This window comes from Phocoena sinus, chromosome 15, assembly GCF_008692025.1.
Source record: "Phocoena sinus isolate mPhoSin1 chromosome 15, mPhoSin1.pri, whole genome shotgun sequence".
Classification (NCBI taxonomy): domain Eukaryota; kingdom Metazoa; phylum Chordata; class Mammalia; order Artiodactyla; family Phocoenidae; genus Phocoena; species Phocoena sinus.
The window spans coordinates 26,804,409-26,826,323 of NC_045777.1; the positions used below are offsets into that span (position 1 = coordinate 26,804,409).

Consider the following 21,915-nt stretch of genomic DNA (forward strand, 5'->3'; position numbering starts at 1 on the left):
GGTCAGTTTGCTGGATGGTTGGGGACTGAGGGCCAGGACACCTGGCTCCGTGGGGGCATATGGTTGTGGGGTGGTATGGCAGGGACGGGGGACCCCAGATAGGAATGTCCCACATGAGGCTTTCTTCTGCTGGGGACCTTCTCAAGGAGTTTCCCAGGAAGGCCGAGGAAGTGGGAGCAGGGAGTGGGAGAGAGAGAGGAGGGATGCAACCAGGAGAGACACCAGGCGGGAGTGAGGCTGGGCTGGACCAAGGGGCTGATTCTCCAGCCCCAGACTCTGTGACTCAGCACCTCACGTTACGAGCAGCCACAATACCTGTGACCATTTGTGGCAGTTATCCTGTCCTGGACTCGTGTATATCCTTTCACCGAATCCTGGGTGGTACGGAATGTTATCTCCATTTAACAGTGGTGGAAACTGAGACTCAAAGAAGTTGGGGCTCACTAGCTCCGGCTCCAAATGACCAATGAGTGGCAGAGAGGAAATCAAAACCAGGTCTGTGTGGCTCTACCCCCCTGCCCCTACCTGCAGTTTGCGTGAGGATGCAGCGGGCCCACAGGGTGACCCCCACCCCAGAGGGAGGCGGGCTTTTTTTGAATCCTGGCATGCCAGGGTTAAAAGCCACCCCTCACCCCTTGCACAGACAGGGAACCCAAGGTTCAAAAGGCAGGCCACGCTTCCCTTGTCTGGATTTCCGGCCGTGACTGGGAGAACTCCCCGAGCCCCCCAGCTCTCTGAGGTCCTCCTGGTGACTCTGAGAAAGCATTTCCCTCCTGGGGGGAGGCGGTGGCTACCCTGGGTACAGATTAGAAGAGACTGAGCCTTGACCTTTGGCCTTCTGTTAGCTGCCCCCTTGGGTAGAAGCAGGAGAAGTGGGTATAGTCGGTGGCCCCCATCAGAGGAACAACTTAGGGACCTGAAACCTCACTGTCCCCATACCTCCAACACCAGACTCTGCTAAGGCAGATGGTCTTTCTTCCGGAACTTCAGTCCCCCCACCTGGATCATGGGTATAGGGAGAGAAGAGGGGCCAAGGATACTTTCTGGTCTTTGCTGGGGGTCTTATTCCCATGAGGTGATGCTCAGGAGGCTGGGAGACCCCTTTGCTGGGCAGGCAGCACCTGTCCCCTCCAAAACACCCCCCTTGGGCAGGCGGGCCACGCTGGCTTCAGTCTCCTGTGGCTCCCTCCTCCCTCCGCAGGTCCCCTGGGGCCTGGGAGGAAGTGAGCCCGGCTGGACAGCCCCAACTGTCTGGTTCCCACAGACTCCAGAGCCGGGGTGGAGGGGGCACCTGCAGGGTGCGGGCTCAGTGCGGCCAGAAGGGGGTGGAAGAATGCCCAGCCAGCTGTGCGGACCCTCCCTAGCGTGTGTGCCGGACCCCAGCCTGGAACTCATGGAGCAATGGGGGGAGGGAAAGAGGGTCTGTCCTGTCGCATTCAGGCAGCCTCGTGGCTGAAAGGGGAGGGGACAGAGGCCTGCGCGTGCGGGGCACGGGTGAGGAGAGGTTCGCACCACCGTGTGTGCCTGAGTGGGTCAGTACCTCTCCGTGTGTACGTGAGTGTGTGTGTGTGAGATGCGCAGAGACAGTTACGGAGACAAGGACAGATTCGCGGGGGCGGGGGTTCTTTCTCAGCTGGATCAGGAAAGAGGCCTGCGCCGGGCACTGTTCCCTGTGGGTGCATTCCTGTGGAGACCTGGTGACCCCAGTCCCTTCCCAGCCTGTGTCCTGAGCTCGTAGGAGGATGGGGAGGCTGGCCCGACTCGGGGATCCCAGGCTTCTGCATCCTGCCCCGCCCACCACCCCCCCATGAGGTTGAGCATCTAACTGGGGTGGGAGCCTTGGGGGAAGAAAACTGCCCATGCTCTGAGGTGGGGGAACATGTAGAGGGGTCAAGTGCACACAGAGGCACAGACTTAGCTCTGGGCATGAGCCCCCTCCATGTCCCTCTCTGGTCCCTCCAGAGAGTCAAGAAGTGAAGACAGTCCCCTCAGCCCCAGTCCCTAAGCAGGGCCCTGGGCTCAGAGCCTGCCTTGGACTTGCTGTGTGAGCCTGGACCAGTGCCCATCTCTCTGGGCCCTGATTTCACTCCCTTTGGTCCAGTGAGGGGGTTGCAGGGTGAGGGAAAAGGGCAGCCTGACTCTTTGAAATCCGGATCCCAGGGAGGGTCTCACCTGGGGGACAGCCTGGAAGGGATCCCATCCCCAGAAATACTGGACCAGGAGGCCCAGACACCATGATCTCATGTTGCCCTCTGCTTGCTGCCCAGCCTGGGGACACCACCCACTGGGCCTCCTGCCCTCACATTCTTTCCATGACCCACAGACACCCCCTGCCTCTGGCCTGGCCACCCAGGGGTGGACAGTGCTTAGCAGAGATTCAGAATGCCTAAGCTGGGCCGACCCAGAGAAAGCTCCTTGGCACAGATGGAGAGACCAAGGCCAGAGAAGGTAAGTGACATGCCCAAGGTCACACAGCAGGGCAGGAGTACCCCTCTGCTGCCTTAAATGTAGAGCTCTAGGGGACAGGGGCCACCCATCTGACTCTCCTCACTGGAGGCTGGTCTGTCTCCAGGAGGGGATCCCAGCCCCCACTCCTCCTCAGCAGGTCGGAGCGAAAGAGGGTGCAGAGGGGCCTTGTAGAGTTAGGCTAAATCGAAATCTAAAATTGTAGAATCAGTGGTATTTCAGAATATTCCAGAGTTTTTAATCACAGCAGCTCAGATTCTGGAATATCAGAATTAAAAGGGCGTCTCCTGCCTGATTTCTGAACCCCCTCTACACCAAGCAGTTCATATCAGGTGGGAGGGGCAGGTTCCAGGAAAGGGGAGCCTGCTGCTTTCAGAGCCGGCCCCTTCCCGACCAAGTTTGGCAGCTCTGAAGGGCAGTCAGGAAGTTCTTCACCTGCTGGTCCTTTGGTCTCTGCTCTCTCTGCCTCCAGGGAGGCTACCCCCACCCACAGGGCTGGGCCTTCCTCAGCCTCTTCTCCACCCTCCACATCTTATCTCCCTGCGCCTCTCCGCCCACCAGCTTCCTTCCCTGGTTTATGGCATTCCACTGCCCTGAGTTCCAAGCTCCTTCCCACACCCCAGACAGCGCCTGGGCCAGGGTGGGGAGACGCTCTCCCTTGGCGGGGCGGGCACTCTGAGGCCACCACAGAAATGAGGAAGACGGTGGGGGGAGGTTGTGTCGGCCAGCCTGGCATGTCTGCCTACTGGGAGTGTACAAACCCAGGAATCCAGGCCTCAGCCGAAATGTCTCCTCCCATCACCCCTGAAAGGCCAGGCTCCCAGAGGCAGTAGGTACAGCAGCTAAGAGCAGGGGCTCTAGACTCCAACTGACTGGCTTCAGATCCCAGCTGTCACTTCCTAGCTGTGTGACCTTGAGCAAGTTGCTTCCCCTCTCTGGGTTTCCCTCATCTAAAAAAATGTGGACACTAACAGTACTATATCCATGGGATTGTTGTCAGGATTACATGAATTAATACTTGCAAAGTGCTTCGAACAGGGTCTGACACATGGAAACAGCAATTTAAGTGTTAAGTAAAATAAATATTTCGGCCCTGGGGGCTTGTCTTCTTAACCTGATTTACCCACCAGGAAGGTCTAGCTGCTGTAGAGGTGGGAAGATGCAGGGAGAGGGAAGGTTGTTATATACACAAAGCTTTGGATTCAATTCCTGGCATCTTTACTTCCTTGCTGTGTGACCTCGAGCAGGTAGATTCACTTCTCTGAGTACTAGTTTCTTCATCTGTAAAATGGGGCAATGAATTCAGCCCCCAGCACTGGCATGCGGGAAACCTCACCTTGCACAATATGTGTACAATTCAGTCAACACGAATGAAATGGGACATCTGAAATTAATATGATAATGTACATCAACTACTGGAACGTGAAACAGCCCCACTGGAGGGCCTTGTACCCTCAGCCCAGTCCTCTCTGACCCCAGGTGTCTAATCCCCTGTTCCTGCCCTGCTGGTAATTGGGTGGTGACTCAGGGAGGCAGCTGGTGGGGCTGAAGGAAGTGGTTCCAGGCTAAAAACAGACCAGAGTCCCATTTAGTCCCACAGTCCGCCAGCACCCTGCCTGTGGCCCCTGGAAAGGCCAGGGCTGCCTCCGCCAGACCACAGTCCTCCGGTGCCCTGATCTCTCCGGGAGACAAACAGGAGGTCCACCCTCGTGAGCTGAGTTAAGGCAGCTGGCTCCTCTGTGAGTGTTTCCACCTCTAGGCCTTTGCACTGGCTGTTCCCTCGGCCTGGAATGCTCACTCCCCACTAGCTGACTTCTCAGCCTCCAGAGCCCAAGTTAAACATCACCTCCTCCGAGAAGCCACCCCTCACCTCCTTATCTGATTGGATGCCTCTAGATTTTTCTCCACCTCTGCATCCTATTTGTTTCCTCCACCTGGCACCTGTTGCAATGTGGAATTCTGCATCTCTGTGTGCATTCCCTTCTGCTTGTCTCTGCCTTTGTGTCATAAGCCTCTGGGGGCAGGGGCTGGGTCTGCCTTACTCACTTTATCCACTTCCCTAACCCACTGGCTGGCATATAGCAGGCCCTCAATAAAGATTTGCTGAGTGGATAAATGGATAAATCCATTTGCCATGGATTAAATCTCAGAGAACCCCCCCAGGGGCTTCCTGGCTCACTCAGAGCCAAAGGCCAAGTCCTTACAGGCCTGTGTGATCTGGTTTCAGCTGCTCTTGCCCTCCCCGCCCCCACTCCAAGCAGCCTTTGCATTTGCTAGTCCTTCTGCCTGGACTGATCTTCACTCCCTCATGCCTTTCAGTCTCTGTTCTGAGACTCGCTGACCACCGCATCCCCCATCCACCCCACCAACACGCTCTAAGTTCATTATTGCTGTCCAGGGTCTGTCTCCCAACAGAAGGAAGCTCCACCGGGCCAGGGGTTTTTTGTCTATTGGTTGCTTGTCCCAGCACTTAGAACAGTGTCTGGAACAAAGTAGAGGCTGGAGAAATAGTTGTGGAACAAGCATAAGCTCAGCAGCCTGGCCAGGTGCTAGATCTGCACATCTCATGTCACTTTTGCATTGACCCTGGGAGGCAAGTACTATTATCCCATTTTACAGACAGGAAACTGAGGCTCAGAGAGGGCAAATAAGTAGATGTGAACCCCATTCTGCCTGACCTGCACCCAGTCTCTCTGTCATCAGCCTGTCTCCCTGGCGGTGTATGAGGTCTGCAGCTCCCACCTCCTGTCCCCACAATCCTCACAGCCCCTCAGGCAGACACGGCCCAACCTCCCTCTGGCCTCCCTGCCTCCAGTCTCTCCCTCACTGACATCCCTGGCTGCAGGGATCCTTCTAAACCACAGATCTGATCATGTCCCTCCTTCGTTCAGAACCCTTCCACGGCCCCCTATGGCCCCAATTCAGCCTGGCATTTGAGACTCCCACCAAATTCTCCAGACTTACTTCTTGCTTCCTCATGTGCAAAAGCCCCCTGGGATGCTCCAAGACAAGGTTGTTCTCAGCTCCAAGTCTTTGGAGCTGCCTGGAACACCCCCTCCCCCCAGCACACACTCTATTTGGAAGAGGCCTTCTCCTTCTTTGCTCTCAGCTTGACTGTCACTCCCACTGGAGAGGAGAGAATAGAAGCTAGTGTCTTCTTCCACACCCTTCCAGCTTCACCATGATCCCCAACCTCCCAACCCTGGGGTTCCAGATGCTGTGAACTCCCTGAAGACCGAGACCATGACTAATTCATCTCCAGGCTCTGGGTTAGGGCCAGGCCCAGAAAAGGGGCTCAAGAAATAGCTGTGAAGTAATTGGATGAGTCTGAAGTCCGGCCACCTGCTTTGCATCCTGACCCCACTATTTACTAGCTTGGACCCCATGGACTTGTCCATCACCTCCCTGTGCCTCGGTTTCCTCATCTGTGAACTGCTGATAAGGAAATACCCACTCATGGGGGGAAACGAAATGACTGCGTACATGGGAATCACTTGGCACTGTGCCTGGTGCTCAGTAAATAACACCCATTAGAGTGAAGGCAGGAACAGGTGTGTGGGCAGCTGCATGAGCGGGCGCTTGGTCCAGGTGGGCACATCCTTCAGGACAGCCCTGGCTGCTTCACACCCTCGGGGCAGCCCTGTCACTGGCTGAATCTTTTCCCACAGCTGCCCTGCTGGGTCCAAGGTGGCCAGTGGAATTCGAGGCCACTGGACGCCGACAGGAAAAGGCAACGTCACCAGCCCTGGTGTAATCCAAACCAGATGCGGCCTCAGACCCATGGGGGTGGTCACTGTGGGCCTGGCCAAGGCCCAGAGGCAGGAAATAGTCTTGGAGGAACGCTTTCTGGGCTGGGACCCGTCGGGAGGAGCTGTCCTGTTGAGGGTGTTAACCCTTCTGAGCCCACAAGGGGAGCCCAGGACAGTGTGCAGGAGCAGCTCGTGGTCCTGGCCCCAGGGGGCACAGAGCCCCCTGCAGGGAAGGTTACAGCATCGGCATTGTGATGGGCGCTGGTCAAGGGGAGCCCACAACACAGGCATGGGGTGGGCAGGGCACACCAAGGAAGGGGAATGGGATTCTTGCTGCTGGCTGCCCGGGACTGGCAGAACCCCAGACACAGACCTGGAGCTTTGGTCCTGGCTCTGGCTCCAGTTGGCAGGCCCAAACGAGCATGGATCCACTCCCTCTCTTGGGTGGCTCAGAGGCTGCTGGGAATGGAAGTGCTAGTGCAGGTCATGGGGCTGGGCCCCAGCCTACAGAAAGACTGAGACTCAGTCCCACCCCAGGGGCTGCCACACCAGCTTTCTCCTGGGTGTGCTCTGTGGCCCTGGGGGAGCAAATTCTCTCTGAATTCCCATCATTTCCCATCCATATTGTTGAGTTCATATCCTTTACTTCCAGGGACTAGGGGAGGCCCAAAGGAGGCACCTGATGAATCAAAAAGAGCTTTCTAAGATGTGCTCCCAGGACCAGATAGGGATAGAGGCAGTGGTCAGCCCTGTTCCATGGTTCTGGGTGGGCTTCCTTCCCAGGACATGTTAATTTGCTGTGTGGCCTTGGGCAGCTCACTTTCCCTCTCTGAACCTGTTTCCTCACCTGTGAAATAGGGTGAATGAGCACCCTATCCCATCTCTGGATTGTTACAATGGCCCTCAGAGTGGCAGAGGACAGTGGAGCTGAGGCTGTCATTTGCATTTTATAGAGGAGGAAATTGAGGCCTGCGCTGGGAGTCAGGAGTCCTGGGTTCTAGTCCTAGCTGTTGCTGTCTCTGCTGAGGAGCCTTCTCATTTTGGCCTCGGTTTCCCTAGCTGGATCAAGGCCCTGGATCTCTGTGCTGGCTGGACTTCATTTCCTTACCCCTCCACTATGGCGGTGACTCATCCCTCATCATCACGCTGTGTGGCCGAGGCTCAGCCTGGGCGGGGGCCAGCAAGGCTGAGAGAACTCAGAGGAAACCACAGGCCTGGCCCAGCTAGCAGGTGGCGGGCGGACAGGCAGGCACGGATCAACAGCCCTAGAGGCCTTGCCCATAAGCACGTCTCCCACCAAGAGACTAAGCCAGGCTCCCCAGGCCCCCCAAGCCCCAAGTGCAAGCCCCAGCAGGCTCAGATTCCAAAGTCCCCCATACCCTGCCCCATGTGGCACCTGCTGTAGGGGGACTCCGCAGCCATCTGCTGGAACAGGGCAGGGGTAGGGGTGAGGACCTGGCCAATATTGGCCCTCCAGGCCAATATTCATGGAAACAGGGGGTGGAAGGATGAACGGTCAAGGTCTCCGTCCAAGATTTCTCAGAGGCAGATAGTGTGGTGGTTAAGAGCAGGGGCTCTGGGCCCAGACTGTCTGGGTACAAATCCTGGCTCTGCCATTGACTAGCTGTGTGACCCTGAGCAAATGGCTTAGCCTCCCTGAGGCTTGGCTGCCCCGTCGGAGAAATGGACATAACATTGCCCACCATGCAGGATCACTGGAAGCAGTCACGTGAACATGCAGAGCTGGGCCAGGGCTGCACCCTGCAAGCACTCAGTGCACGTGAGCTGTTGTTACTGCCATTCCTGCTGGAACCAATAAGCCCCCAGCAGGCAGACCAGCTGCCCCACTTAAGCCAGTCCCACTTCTGAGTCAGCTGTCCTCACAGCCAGAAAGGCTGTACCCTATTGGGGTTAAACTCTCTTGCCCTCTGAGCTGCCCCCTCCAGCAGATGGAGCCCCTCCCCTGCCTTGCAGGCCTGGGGTGAGGCGGGCTGGGGCCCATAGGAGGGACCGGAGAACAGCCGTCTCCCCCAGGCCTCCTGGAGGACCCCCACCACTGCAGGCCCAAACCTCTGGCTCCACCTGGAGACTCTGCTTTCTGCTTACACCTTGTTCGGTGAGAAGCGGAGTGGGCTTGCGGGCAGAGCCTTGCTATGGGAGGTAGAAGAGTCCAGTTCAAGCCCCAGCTTCTGACTTGTTGAAAGGCCTTCAAGCTCCTTCCCCTCTCTAAGCCTCAGTTTCCCCCTCTGTAAAAGAGGAATAATAATAATATCTACCTCATGACCTCATAAATGAGTTAATAGACATACAAGCACTTAAACAGAGCCTGACACACAGTAATGTCACCCCTAAATGTTGGCTGGTGCTGTGCCCTCCCTCTCACAGATGAGCAGACTGAGGCACAAAGCGGGCTGCCACTTGCCTAGATCACACACTGGGTAGTCTCGCTCCTGAGGCTGCTAAAGTGCCTGGCCCGCAGCAGTGCTCCGTGAACGGTGGCCAGCTGAGACCTCACCCGGGTGCACACACACTGTGAAAGGAGGCCACTTCCAACCTGTACATTTATTTACAAGGCACGAGCTGAGAGCAGGATGGGGGCTGCCGACGGCCTTCCCACGCCTCCTGGGCCTGCTGACGCCATCATCCGAGGCCGTGGGTGACCCTTGGAATGGGGGCCGGAGTGGCTGGGTTGGGCCGGCTTGGCCTTCAGGAAAGCTCGGGGGTGGTCTCCCCTGTCCTCCAGGCCTCTCCCCTCCCCCTCCACCAGGCCCGGGCTGGGTGTCCTCTCTCTCACACAGAGTTCCTGTGTGTTGGTGGTCGCAAGGAAGGTGGGTGGGGGCCGGGCCAGACCAGATGGTGTGTCAGGCCTTATCTGCTGGGAGTGGGGAGGCGGGTGGGGGCATGGAGGTCCTCCTTCACAAAGCCTGCTCTGTCTCCCCTGGCAGCTGCGCCTTAGGAATCGCCGTCTGCCTTCCTGCCCCACCAAGGACCTCCCACCCCCAACTGCGGAAACCCATATGCCAGGAGCCCCAGCCCTCCTGCTCTAGCTAGGAGCAAGCCCAGGCCAGGGATGCCCCAGGTGAGGCCAAGCAGGGGTCACCAGAGCAGCAGTTCCAAGAAGGTGAGCCGGGCGGCGTCTCAGCAGGGCCCGTGGCATCTGGGCTGTGGCTGATGGGCTGGAGCCCTGTCTGGGTAGGCATTAGCAGGATGGAGTCAGGCCATATCCGAGGCAGCTCACGTCGGGGAAGCAGTCACTGCGCGGGGGCATGGGAGCCCCGAGCCTCCCAGCCTGGTGCAGCCTTGTCCTGGCCAGTCAGCCCCGGCAATCTGGCCCGTCTGCTCCAGCCTTCTGGGCTGTGTGGCCTCAGCCCCGGCCACTGTGCGGCTGCGTCCAGGCCTCAGCTGCTCCTGGGGCTCAGACCCCCAGAGCCATCAGTGACCCTGAGCTGCTGATCTTCTTGAAGCGGTTGGCAGCACTGACAGCAATGAAGTTTTTCTGAGAGATGAGGGAGACGGGTCCCAGTCAGCAGCAGAGCAGGGGGAAAGTTGTAGGACAGCTGAGTGTCTCCCAAGGTCACCTTCATTCCAGGAGGGCTCCATGCCAGGGAGGGCGCAGTGCCCAAAATGGCCGCAGGGGGCGCCATGACACTGCAGCCTCCAGGACTCCCTCCCTCATTCAACCTGAGTACCCCTCTGCTCAAGGCAGTACAGTGGTTCCTATTTCACTCCAAGTAAAAACCCCTCATCATGGCCGAGTCCCTCCACGCCCTGCCTCCCGATCCTCTTGGACATCTCCCTTACCCCTTGCTTCTTCCACTCCAGCTGTGCTGGCTTCCTACCTGTTCCTCACACTTGACCACCATGCTTCTGCCTCAGGGCCTTTGCACCAGCTGTTCCCTCTGCCTGGCACACTCCTCCTCCCATACCAGCCTGGCTCAGCCCTCACCTCCTTCAGGTTTTTGTTCACATGTTCCTTCTCAGTGTGCCCTCCCTGGCCACCCTACTAAGAAGTGCAGCCTCTCCCCAGAACTCCTGACCATCCTTATTTTTTTCTAGAGCCCTTCCTTAACTCCTTTTAGCAACTCTCCATCTTCTACCAAAAGCAAGTCCACAAAGCCTGAAATCCTTGTCTCTTTGTCCACTGCTGTATCCCCAGTGCCTAGAGGTAGTGTACGCTCAAGAAATATTTGTGAAATGAGGGGAGGAAGCCTGTGATGGGTTCAGAGACCTTTTCCTGAGCCCGAGCCACAAATGGACACCCCTCCCTACAGTGGAGATGGGTGGGTGGAGGGCCACTACCCAGGGCAGTAGCCAGCCCAGGACAAGAAGAGAAAAGCCAATTCTGTTTTCCAGACCGAACCGGCTGACACAGGGCTAGTGGGGCCAGGACTCTTCCTGCCCTGTATCCCCCGCTCCGCCCCACCCTCAGTTCTGTGGTACCTTCCAGCGCCTCTTCATGAGGTATTTCTTAAGCAAGATCTGGGACTTGAGGCGTCGGTTACAGCGCTTGGCTTTCTCTGCCAGATTGTTGAGCCAGGGGTGGGCGAGGCACTGGGCAGCGTTCATCCGGGCTCTGTGGGGGGGGGGGCAGTGCGGTGAGGGTGGGTGGCAGGCCAGGGAGGCACCACCCCACTGGCCTCCTGGCCCAGTTCCCGCCCAGCTGGCACACACACACACATACACACACACACACACACACACACACACACACACACACACACACACTGGGCTTGCACACACGGGGTTCGTGTCCTGGGGTGAGCCTCACCTCTGGTCCTTGACGATGAGGTTGGAGACAAAGTCTTTGGCCTCGTCTGACACGGCCTCAAAGGTCTCCTCATCAAAGTACCAGTTGCCCGATAGAACGTTGTTCAGGGTCTCGGTGTCGTCGTCTCCCAGGAAGGGGGAGAGGCCACTCAGCCTAGAGGGAGGGGTTGGCAGGGAACAGGGAGGTGAGATTGGGTCAGTGATGGGGACAGAGCCTAGGAAGCAGCACCGTGCACTGAAAAGACCCCCAGCCTCTCATATGGGACAGACCTGGGTTTGAATCTGGCTGGGTGACCTTGGGCAAGTCACTTCCCCTCCTCTGAGCCTCACTCTTCTCATCTGTAAAATGGGCATAATCATCCCAGCTTCCCAGGGTTAGAGTGAAGAAGAGGAATGATGAGTGCACTGGGTCATCAAAGCTCTGCTGCCCAGAGCCCTGGGCTGGGACACTATGCCTTTGGGGGCCTTGGTTTCTCCATCTATAAAATGGGTACAGAGTTCCCTTTCCTGGTTCACCCTAGCACGCCCAATGCCCCACAAACCCCTGACTGAGGAAGTGGGGAGGTGGAAGAAATCTAGGCCTCAGCTGCCCACCCATGTGCCCCAACCCCATAAACAACAGGCACCCTCAGGACTCACAGCATGTAGGTGATGACCCCCAGGCTCCACATGTCTGTCTTATCAGAGATTTGGTCATAATTCACCACTTCAGGTGACAGGAATTCTGGGGTCCCAAAATTCACTTTCAGCTTCTCGTTGGGGTTATACCTGGAGGTGAGGCCAAGAGCTCAGAGCACAACTCCCAGGCCATTCCCAGACACCCTCCAACCTTCCCCCAGCCCTGCCCACCTCGAGGCTGGCCCTGTCATGCCACCCACCCAGGTGGTACCTCCGTGCCAGGCCGAAGTCAATGATCTTCACCAAATGGCCCGTGGTGTTGACACACAGGATGTTCTCTGGCTGAGGAGAAGGGGGTGGCCTGGATTGACCTCTGACCTGGCTCACCCTCCCTCCCCGCCCAGGTCCATCCAAGTCCCAGGCTCCCGGGACTAGAGGCCCAGGCTGCCAGAGTGGACAGCCCATCAGAGACCCTCAGACCTGCCTGCTCCAGGCAAAGAGGAGGATCCTGACGCCCGAGAGGGGCTCTTCCAGGGCAGGAACCACCTTCTCCAGGCCTCCTTGCTCCCCACCCTCAGCGTCTAACAAAGCGCCCAGCAGACACTCAACCAAGGCTCCCAGAAATCCTGTGCCCCAAGCACAGGTGAATATGTGAGTCACATGCAAGGCTAGTCCCTCCCACTCTGGGCCTCCATTTCCTCTTCATGTAACACAAGGACAGAGGACTAACCTGAGGTTGCAGGGCAGAAACATTGTAAGTAGTTAACAGTGGTTAAAAGGCAGATTTTGCGCAAAAACCCTGATTTCCAGCACCTCCTGAAACACTGGAAGCCCCAGCCGCATGGCTACACACGGCTGGGGGGGAGTTGCCCCTGAGCCCTGTGATGGGCAGAAGTCCTCCACTCCCCCGGGGCCTCCACCTCGTTTAATGGGGTTCTGTTCTTCGTCTGGGCTTCGTGTGCACCTGACTTGAGGCCCCAAATGATAGGTTTTCTGAAGGTCCTTTCACACTGCTGCACTCATCCAGAGCCGGATGCTAGTGACTTCAGCAGCCCAACCCAGTGCTCCCCGAAACAGGGAAAGGAAAGAAAGGCCCCAGGACACAATTGGTAGAGGAAATGAGACAGATTCAGACCTCCTTTTGGAGGACAGGGGACTTCCTGAAAAGCCCTGCAGCCAGAGCCCTGGGAAGTGCCTTCAGGCTATGGTTCACCCAAGTTACTTAACGTGAAACCCTTTATTGATGAAAACCTTACTGCTTTCCTGAAAAAAACACACTTTAGGATACAGAGACTTAAGGTTGACCTTCTTCCCAGGACACTGCATTTTAATTGGAGACCCTGCCCTACCCCAAAGAAAATGGCTTTCACGGGAGAAGGGCAGGCTCCGATGCCACCACGCAGGCACCCACTCTGTCCAGAAACTCAGGAGTCACCCACACTCCTTCCTTTCCCTCTGTCCTCCCCCATCCAAACCATCAGAAACCCGGCTGGCTCTATTTTCAGAATGCATCCATCATCTGACCACTTCCCATCCCTCCCCCACTGCCACTGGTTCCAGCCCCATCGTCTCTCTCCTGGCTTATTATGACCGCCTCCTAAATGCCCTGCTGCCACGGTGGCCCCACTGAAACTCATCTCTTTACCCTCCTCGCTTCCTCGCTTGTCAGTGGGGATGATAACAGCACACCTGACCCAACGGGCTGTCACACACTCTGAACACACCCTGAGCAGCTCTGACCCCTAGTAAGCACGGTGCAGGTGTTAGCCCACAGCAGCGGGAGCATCTCCTGCTTTGGACCTCGAATGCTCCAGCCCTTGCCTGCTTCTCCAGTTACGCCTTGTATGTTTCCCCATTACTCTCACATACTTTTTCATAACGCTTTTAAAGGTTTAAAATGATCTCTTCATTGGGTTATTACTGTATGAGTGTCTGTTTCCCCCACTGACCTGTAGGCTCCGTGGGACAGGGGCGTGTCCTCACCATCTTGATGGCGATGCCCATGCTCCACACTGTACACAGTAGCACAGGAGCAGGTACTTGGCACGTATCTACCAAGTGAATGAACGAAAGGACCATCCACTTTGCTAACCCACATCAGTGTTCAGAATTCATCTTCTCCACTAGCCTTGCCACTGATCCCACGAACATTAACACCTGCCATAAGGATGGGGCTACCCACTACTCATGGGGCTCCTGCCCACTCCACGCCACGGCCATGTCTCTCAGCTCCAGACAGCCACTGCCAGCTGATCAGAGGTGGTGGGACGCGTAAAATCTATTTGCTCTCCCTGAACTGCTACATGCAGGGTACTAATGAGCAAGGTCAGAAGAGAGATCTAATCTTTCACTACACATTTCGTTAGCACCTGCCACGTGTGTATTGCTGCACTGACACTACACTTACTGATGTGTTTTTCTGACTCCCCTTCTAGAATGTAAGCTCCATGAGGGCAGGCGTTTTTATCTATTTTGTTCACCACTGGATCTCCACCACCTAGAACACTGCCTGGCATCTAGTAGGCCCTCAACAGATATTTTTGTAATAAATGAACAAACATTCGCAGTGCCTGTCAGAGGCCTGCACTGAGGCAGGCGCTTTTGCAACGCTTATCAGCAAGTTTCACGTGTGAGACACTGAGTGTGGGGCAAGAGACCCCTTCAGCAAGTACTTAGTACCAGACTAGGAGCTCCTGAGAGCTGGGACCAAGTTTTTTTTGCTCTCTGATGTGTCCCCTGGCTCCTGGTACTTACTAAATGCTCGATAAACCCTTTTTTTTTTTTTTTTTTTTTTTTTGCGATACGCAGGCCTCTCACTGCTGTGGCCTCTCCCGTTGCGGAGCACAGGCTCCGGACGCGCAGGCTCAGCGGCCATGGCTCACGGGCCCCACCGCTCCGCGGCATGTGGGATCTTCCCGAACCGGGGCACGAACCCGCGTCCCCTGCATCGGCAGGTAGACTCTCAACCACTGCGCCACCAGGGAAGCCCTCAATACACCCTTTTTGTATCTACAGATGGAAGGCTGGATGTAGGAGGAGGAGGGGCTGGGGGATGGAGGGATGGCTGGCTGCGACGCTGGTCTCAGGTGGTTGGGGGCCGCTCCCGACCCCTCCCGGGAGCCCCCCCCAGTACCTTGAGGTCCAGGTGCAGAACCCTCATCTTGTGCATAAAGAGGATCCCGTCGCAGATCTGCCGGACAAACACCATGGTGTCCACCTCAGTCAGCTGGTAGTCCTCGTCCACAATCCTCTCGAAGAGCTCGCCGCCCTCGATGCTGTGTGCACAGACCCCTCTGCAGGCTTGCTTCAGGGCCCACTGCCCCCTCCCCAGGCCCCACCCCACTGACGGCACTCACTACTCCATGAAGAGGACGATCTCGTGCGAGGTCTCAATGGCTGCATAGAGCTGGATCAGGTTGCGGTGGTTCAGCTGGTTCATAACCTCGATCTCAAGCATCACCATTTCCTGGGGACCAGGGAAGTCAGGGGTACCATCCGAGCATCATTACTCCCTACCCTCCACCCGCCACACCTTCGCCCTTGACCAGACCTGTTGGGCCTTGCCTGGACCACTGCCCACCTCCTCCTCGCTGGTCTCCTCGCCTCCCACCTCTCCCCACCCTCAAGCCTGTGTCCTCACCACACAGTCACTCCTGCTGGGACACCTTTCCTTTGCTGGTTCTTCTCTTCCCCCTGGCTGAATAGTGGGCTCCATCCTCCCTGCTCAGCACCACCCGCTCTATACTCTCCACCCAGGCGTTCTCCTCAAGTACCAGGACTTGAAATTCCATCCAAATGTGATTGATTTCCAAATCCAGATCTCCACCCCCGAGTGCTCCTTTAAACTCCAGACACCAATCTCTCCAACTGCCTACCTTCCCTCCCCTTTAATGTCTGACTAACAGGTATCTCAAATCTCTCATGTCCGAAATTAAACTCTTGATACCACCCCTTCCCCACAATTGAGTTGCCCCCAGCTTGCCCATCAGCAAAAGACCATCACTCTTCACCTGGGTGTGCAGGACAAAAAGTTAGGAGCTTTCCCAGATTCCTGTCTTATTCTCACTTCCTCACACCCTTCATCCAACCCATCAGTAAATCCTTTGACTCTACCCTTAAGCTAGATTACAAATCCAATAACTTCTCACCTCCCCCATCACTGCCTTCCTAGTCTCAGCTGCCATTATTTGTCACTTTCAGAAAGTTTGCAAACCAGTGGTCACATCTGTGAAATCAACAATAGTAGGAATATTTACACCAGGGAAATTGGCAAATGCTACAGATCAGGTCTCTTCCTGGAACTATGCCCCCAGAGCATTGGATCACTACCTGGACTGCTCCGTTTTCCCCGTTATTCCATTCCTTGGTTGATATCTCACCTTCCGTGCCACTTCCTCAGAGAGGCCTAACCTCACTTGACCCTATCTGAACAGCCCCCATCGACCCTGTTCCTACTTGGCTTTACTTTTCTTCCTAACACTTCTCAGTTCCTGACACCATGCTTTTTGTTTTACTTTGGTTTTAGCCATCTGTCCCTGCTCTCTAGCACGTCAGGACTTGTTTACTACCATTTTCCTAGCACCTGGCAAATTGAACAGCACAGAAAAAGTGCCCAATAATTAATTAATCAACAGCTGACTCCAATTAATTTACACAGTACCTATGTCTTGAGCATCTATGCTGAGTCAGGTCCATGATAGAGGCCTTGGACCCAGCAGTCAATAACATGGATCCAGGCCCCGTCAAGTGGAAGTGACAGAGAAAGACAGAGTCACATAGAAAATCCATGCTGTTCATATGTGCTCAGAGCCACGGTGAGGAATTCAGGGCTGCAGCACTTCCTCCGGAGCTGCTTCTCCTGCTTCTCCAGGCTTCTGCTGTCTGCTCCCCTGGCCTTGACCTTGACTCAAGCGTTCCCAGCAGGTACCTGCCGTTTCTGGCCCTCAGGCCTTTCTTTCCACAGTCGTCTCTGTTTGAAACTCTCTCCCCTGCCTTCCCCACTGGAAAACAGCTCCTCCTTCTTCAAAGTCTTCATTCAGGAGAAGCTTCCCTGAACCCACAGGTGAGTCAGGAGCCTCCTTTGTGACCCCCCCACCCCCACCCCCCACCCTAGCTTTCCTGAATTACAGCTCCCACCATGCCAGCCTGCTAGGTCACCATCACCTCCTCACACACCCGACTCCCTCACTCCACATGAGCCTCTGCCTCATTCATTCAGCCATTCATTCACTCCTTGAACAAACACTGCTCTGAAGCGGGCCTGGGCTGGGTGTTAGAGGCAGAGCCCTTGAGGCCTGTTTACCCTGGTGCTCTCTGAGGGCAGGGATCAACTGACTTCCCTCTGAGACCTCCAGCACCAGCACAGGGCCTGGCCCAGAGCCTGTGCTTATTGGCAGTTATTGACTTGAACCGAACAGAGGGCATGAAGGGGCTAAGTCCCCAGGATAAATTCACTAACCGCGGGGTCAAGTTTATGGTCAGGGGCATCAGGCCCCTGTGGCAGGGCTACCTGTCTGTCTGTCTGTCTATCTCTGTGATATCTTCAGTGCATTAAGCTTCGTACACCAGGCCCCTGGTGCAGATGGGTGGGTGGAGGGAGGTGAGAGGCACCCACTCCAAGGATCCCCTCCCCCTCCCACACAGCCAGACCCCCACTACCTTGTCTTTGGGTGTCTGTTTCTTGATGACCTTGGCTGCTAACTTGAGGCCTGTGGCTTTCTCTGTGCAGGTACAGACTGCTCCAAACTTGCCACTGGAGAGAGAAGAGGCTGGGAATGAGGGAGTTCTAAGGGCCATGGGGTGAGGGGCTGTGCTCTGTTCCCTGTGAGATGGGGGCGCACATCCCAGCCAGCTCCGATTCCCTCCAGAAACTGTGAGCTCTACTGCAGGGACAATGGCTGAACCACATAGACCTCAGGCCCAGGAAGGGTAGGCTCATCAGAGGATGGCCGCTGATGTGCAGCTCGCAGACTGTGGCAGGGAGGGGCCCTGGGCCCTGGGGGAGGGCACCTTCAGGACTTTTAACAAAGCAGGAATCGCCTTGAGCGGGTCAGTGTGGTGCCTGCAACTGAGACACACAGGAAAATAGTATATGCTTCCTATGGGAGACACTGAATGACCAGTGGTGTGTTTGTGTGACAGTGACACACCAGCCATGTGACAGGCTGCACACAAGTGTGACCATGTGGAACGAATTTTGTCCACATGGCTCATGTCCAGTCGGAGTGTCTGGGCCTCTCATGGGGAAGATGTAAGGCCTTGGGGGCTCGATGCTTTCCTGCTGGTGGGCTAGGGGCTTGAGGCCCCAGCTCTCACCCGCCCAGTGCCTCCTTGGAGTTCAGGCTGAACTGACTGCTGATGTTCCCAGTCCTCAGCTCCACGATGCGGTGGGGGAACGGGGCCGGGGGTGGCGGGCAATCATCTGTAGAGCAGAGCAAAGCCATCACAGTCAGTGCCGGGGCTGCTGAGGACCCACCCTGGCACCACACCCTCCTGCCTGGCCTGAGCCCCATCCTGGGAAGTTCAGCGAGTGATACCTGGGGGACAGCTGGCTCCAGGATAGGGGCTAGGGGCCTAGTTTCCAATTTCAGCTCTGCTACCAACACACACCCTCCTTGGGAGGCCTCTGCCTCTGTCAGAGGGGGCCTCAGCTTCTCCCGGCACAACAGTGGGGACAGCTGATTGGACTTCTCGGACCCTCCCACATTATAAGGTATGAAGACTCCATCCCAAGCTATCTGCATTTCCATTAAAGAAAAAAAAAAAAGGCATCTATAATGGTGGAGTGCTTGATAGGGGTTACTATGTCTGTTGCGGTAGGGGATGGGACCTGCTTACCATCCCCTCTAATAACACTGCAAGCTCTCACCAGTTGTGGAATGGGTGTCCTACCTGGACCTGGCCCAGAGGCAGAGTTGGGGGTGGGGTGGGGTGGGGGTGGGCCAGGGATGGAGATGTTGGTAGGGAGAGGCTGCCACCTAGTGACATCATGGGGAACAGCACGGGGAACAGCATGTGGACAGACAGGCTGAGTCATGGGGAATGGAAACCTCTTTATAAATAGCAAGAGGCCGCAGGGAAGCCGGTGATAAATCAGGCGGCCCTTGGAGGTTGTTCAGGTCCGTCACTCGAGGATGTGATTGCAGGGTGGAGTGGGCCCGGAGGTCTGGGCCGCTGCTCAGGGGAGGAGGCAGGGCTCCTGGCTGCCGCCCAGCCGCCTAGGCCCTCCCACCCTGTCTGGGTGGCACTGTGCCGCTCACCAGGCAGGTTGGCGGGTCTCCCAGGGCACCTCAGCCTGGAGAAGGGGGGTTGTCAGGACACTCTGGGCTCTCCTGACCCCATCTCAACCCACCCCCAGCCCTGCCACACTCCTGCCCAGGCCCTTTTCCTATTCACCTGCTCGCCAAGCTCACTCTGCTCAGTGGCTCCCTGCTGCCCCGCTGAATAACCGTCATCACTTAAGGCCATCCACAGTCCTGCCCCATCTCACGTGCCCAGCTACCTTGGTCACCCTCCCCCCACCACACACACACCTGTGCTCTTCAGCTCAAGAACCCTCTATGGCTCCCAGGAGCCTCCCCACCCGCCCAGGATGCAGTTTAACTACCAAAGCCCGGCACTTGAGCCCTTTCTACGGATTGACTTCAATCCACTGTCCAGAGAATTGGTGTTGCTCCAATAACGTGCCTGATTTTTTTTTTAAAGCCCCATTTTAGTCAAAGTAGAAGAAAGTAAAAAGTGAGCTCTGGAGTCAGGCTGTCCTGACAGGTTCATATCCTGTTCTAGCTATGGGTTTGGGGTGCCCCACTTCCCTTTTTTTAGCCCTCGTTTCCCCTCATCTCTCAAAGGGGACCAGGAACTCGTACTTCCTGGGTTGGGTGACAGATGGATCAGGCTGGATGAGGCAGCTCAGAGGGGTTGAGTCCTCTAAGTGGGGAGACATGGGGAGCCTGCTCCCTCTTACCTCAGCCCCAGGGCAGCCCCGGCCTACCCAAAATCTGGAAGCAGTCCCTCCTCCCTGGCTGTGGGACTGAGGGCCTGTCCCACCTCCGATCTCTCCGAGGGAACAGCCTGGAACTCGATCCCCCTCGAGGTGTCCCCTTGCACTTCAGCCTGGTCAGCCTGGCCTGGAACCTTCTCTTCTGCTTCCTTCTGGCTGCCTTCCGGGAGGTTCTTCTCTCCTTCTGCTGCCTTGGCTGGCTTCAGGATCCGTGGGGCCTGGGGTCACGGGCACCCCTTCAAAGATGAGTTTCTGATGCCTCATCTGGGGGCTTCTCAGCCAGCGGCTTTCTCAGGGCTAGAAGTGAGAACACAGAGGTGACGCCCTCAGCAGCCACAGCCCCGCCAGCAGGCAGGTCTCCCAGAGCCCCATCTGCAATCTGGAGCTAATACGACCCCACCCCCACCCCACACGCGTGGGGTGATGCATCTGAATTCACTTCATACAAAATCAAGGGATGTTAATAATACCCTAATGTCTATGGGTTTTTTTTTTTTCCTGGCCCGCCACATGGCATGCGGAGATCTTAGTTCCCCGACCAGGGATTAACCTATGCCCCCTGCAGTGGACGCGCGGAGCCCTAACCACTGGACCAACAGGGAATTCCCATGTCTGTGGTTGTTATCTTGAGTATCAATGCACTAATAGATCATTAATAACTGTTAACAGGATTGTTGATTTGGTTAGTCATTATGTGGCAACAATTAGGAAGGTTAGGTAGCTCTTGATGTCATAAACTGTGGTGATGCAATTGATAATGTATTAATGATATTAATTTATATTACCACATAATTCAAACTGATATGGTAAGTGTTATTATTGTGGCTTACGATAAATACATCATTAATAACCTCATTAATACGACTGGCATTCAGGTAAGGATAACGGATTGCACCATGAGACTGGTGCTATAGTATGGTTCTCAGAGTATTGGTAATGATCTATCGGTCTGGTTATTAGTCATCTTTCCATATCTATACCAATAATTCTATTAAGCAGACGGGTTATCTTTTCCTCCTGACATCCTCAGTCCTGCCCTTGGTGAGACCAAGTTCATGGGGTAAGGGAACTCTGGACTCCAGATGCCTGGAGAAGAGGTCTTTGAGGCCCTCTCCTTGCCTGACATTCCAGGCTTCTGTGAACTATCACAAAATCCTGGTTTCTGCAGGGAGACAAAGTGGTCAGGCCGATGCCCAGGACAGAGGGAGGTGAACATCAGAACTACCCCATCTAGCACTGAGTGTGATGACGGTGCCCAAGACAGAGGAACTGCAGGGCCCCTCCCCGCTCCCGGCCAGGGGCCATTCACCTCGAGATGGCGGCAGGGCAGCTGGGGCTGTGCAGAAAGGCGGGTGAGCCCCTCCTGGCTGCTGCTTGGCCCTCTGCTGCCTTCTTGTGCAGCTTGGGTTCTCCGAGGTCCTGGCTGCCTGGGGTCCCCTGCTTGGCCTCGGGCTTCTTGACACTGACCTCGGCTGTCGCGGTCCTCCCTGGGGCAGGGCGGCCGGCTGCCCAGCACTGCCCTCCGCAGGCCCCCCACCCAGGTGTCCTTCTCCCTTGGGGTCCTGGCTGCTGGTTGAGGGTTGGGCCAAGGCACTACCCCCTTTCTCTGGGGCTGGGGGCTTCAGCATCTTCTTCATGGTGGGTGGATGAGGTTCTTCCTTTGGGTCTTGGGGACCAATTCTTTCTCTGGGTCTAGGGGACCAAGTTCTTTCTCTGGGTTTGGGGGATCAGGGTCTTTCTCTGCAGCTGGGGGTCCTTCACCTGCTGCACCTTTAGGTGCCTTGTCTGCAAAGGAGGTGAAACACCAGTCAGGATCCACCCTCCTACACCTTCCTTCCCCAGCTAGGCTGGCTGGAGACCAGCTCCAGGCCCAGGTCCCCCACCCAGGCCACAATTTGCAAGGGCTTGTCCCACTGAGCCTCTGGGGCCACTCCATGGGCTCTAGAGATGGGCTGCCAAGACCTCGGCGGCCCTGTGTAGGAGGCTCTGGTCTCCTGGTGGGCCTTGATGCCCCTGCCATCCCTCGCCCTGAGTGTTCAGGCGCCAACAATGGGGACTTCATGGTTTCCCAGTCTCTCTGGGAAGGCTTCATGTTGGCCCTTGATCCAGCCCCACTGTACCAGAGATAACCCTGATTTCTCGGTCCTCCATGCACCATAAAGGAGGCCTCAGGCACAGAATTCCCCCTGAGGAACAGGCCCAAACTCTGGATTCAAACACCCCTTCCAAGCTCCTCCCTCCATCTCCTGCCCCAGCTTGGCACCTGTTGATGGGCTCTGGACTCCCAGTTCCACTGCTTCCGTTTTCTGTCGCCAT

General features: G+C 56.3%; 1 protein-coding gene across 1 annotated transcript; it reads right to left on the reverse strand.

Annotated features, from left to right (window-relative positions):
- Positions 1–9,604: 9,604 nt before the first annotated feature.
- On the reverse strand, positions 9,605–21,915 carry MYLK2 (myosin light chain kinase 2). The gene is given in 19 exon segments (XM_032606072.1): positions 9,605–9,711; positions 10,656–10,788; positions 10,984–11,136; positions 11,622–11,750; positions 11,872–11,942; positions 14,734–14,875; positions 14,957–15,066; positions 17,259–17,352; positions 17,916–18,021; positions 19,591–19,609; positions 19,611–19,802; positions 19,804–19,848; positions 19,850–19,896; positions 20,724–20,761; positions 20,909–21,084; positions 21,087–21,265; positions 21,301–21,384; positions 21,863–21,896; positions 21,898–21,915. Coding segments are annotated over 19 exon segments (1,851 nt in total). The 3' UTR covers positions 9,605–9,630.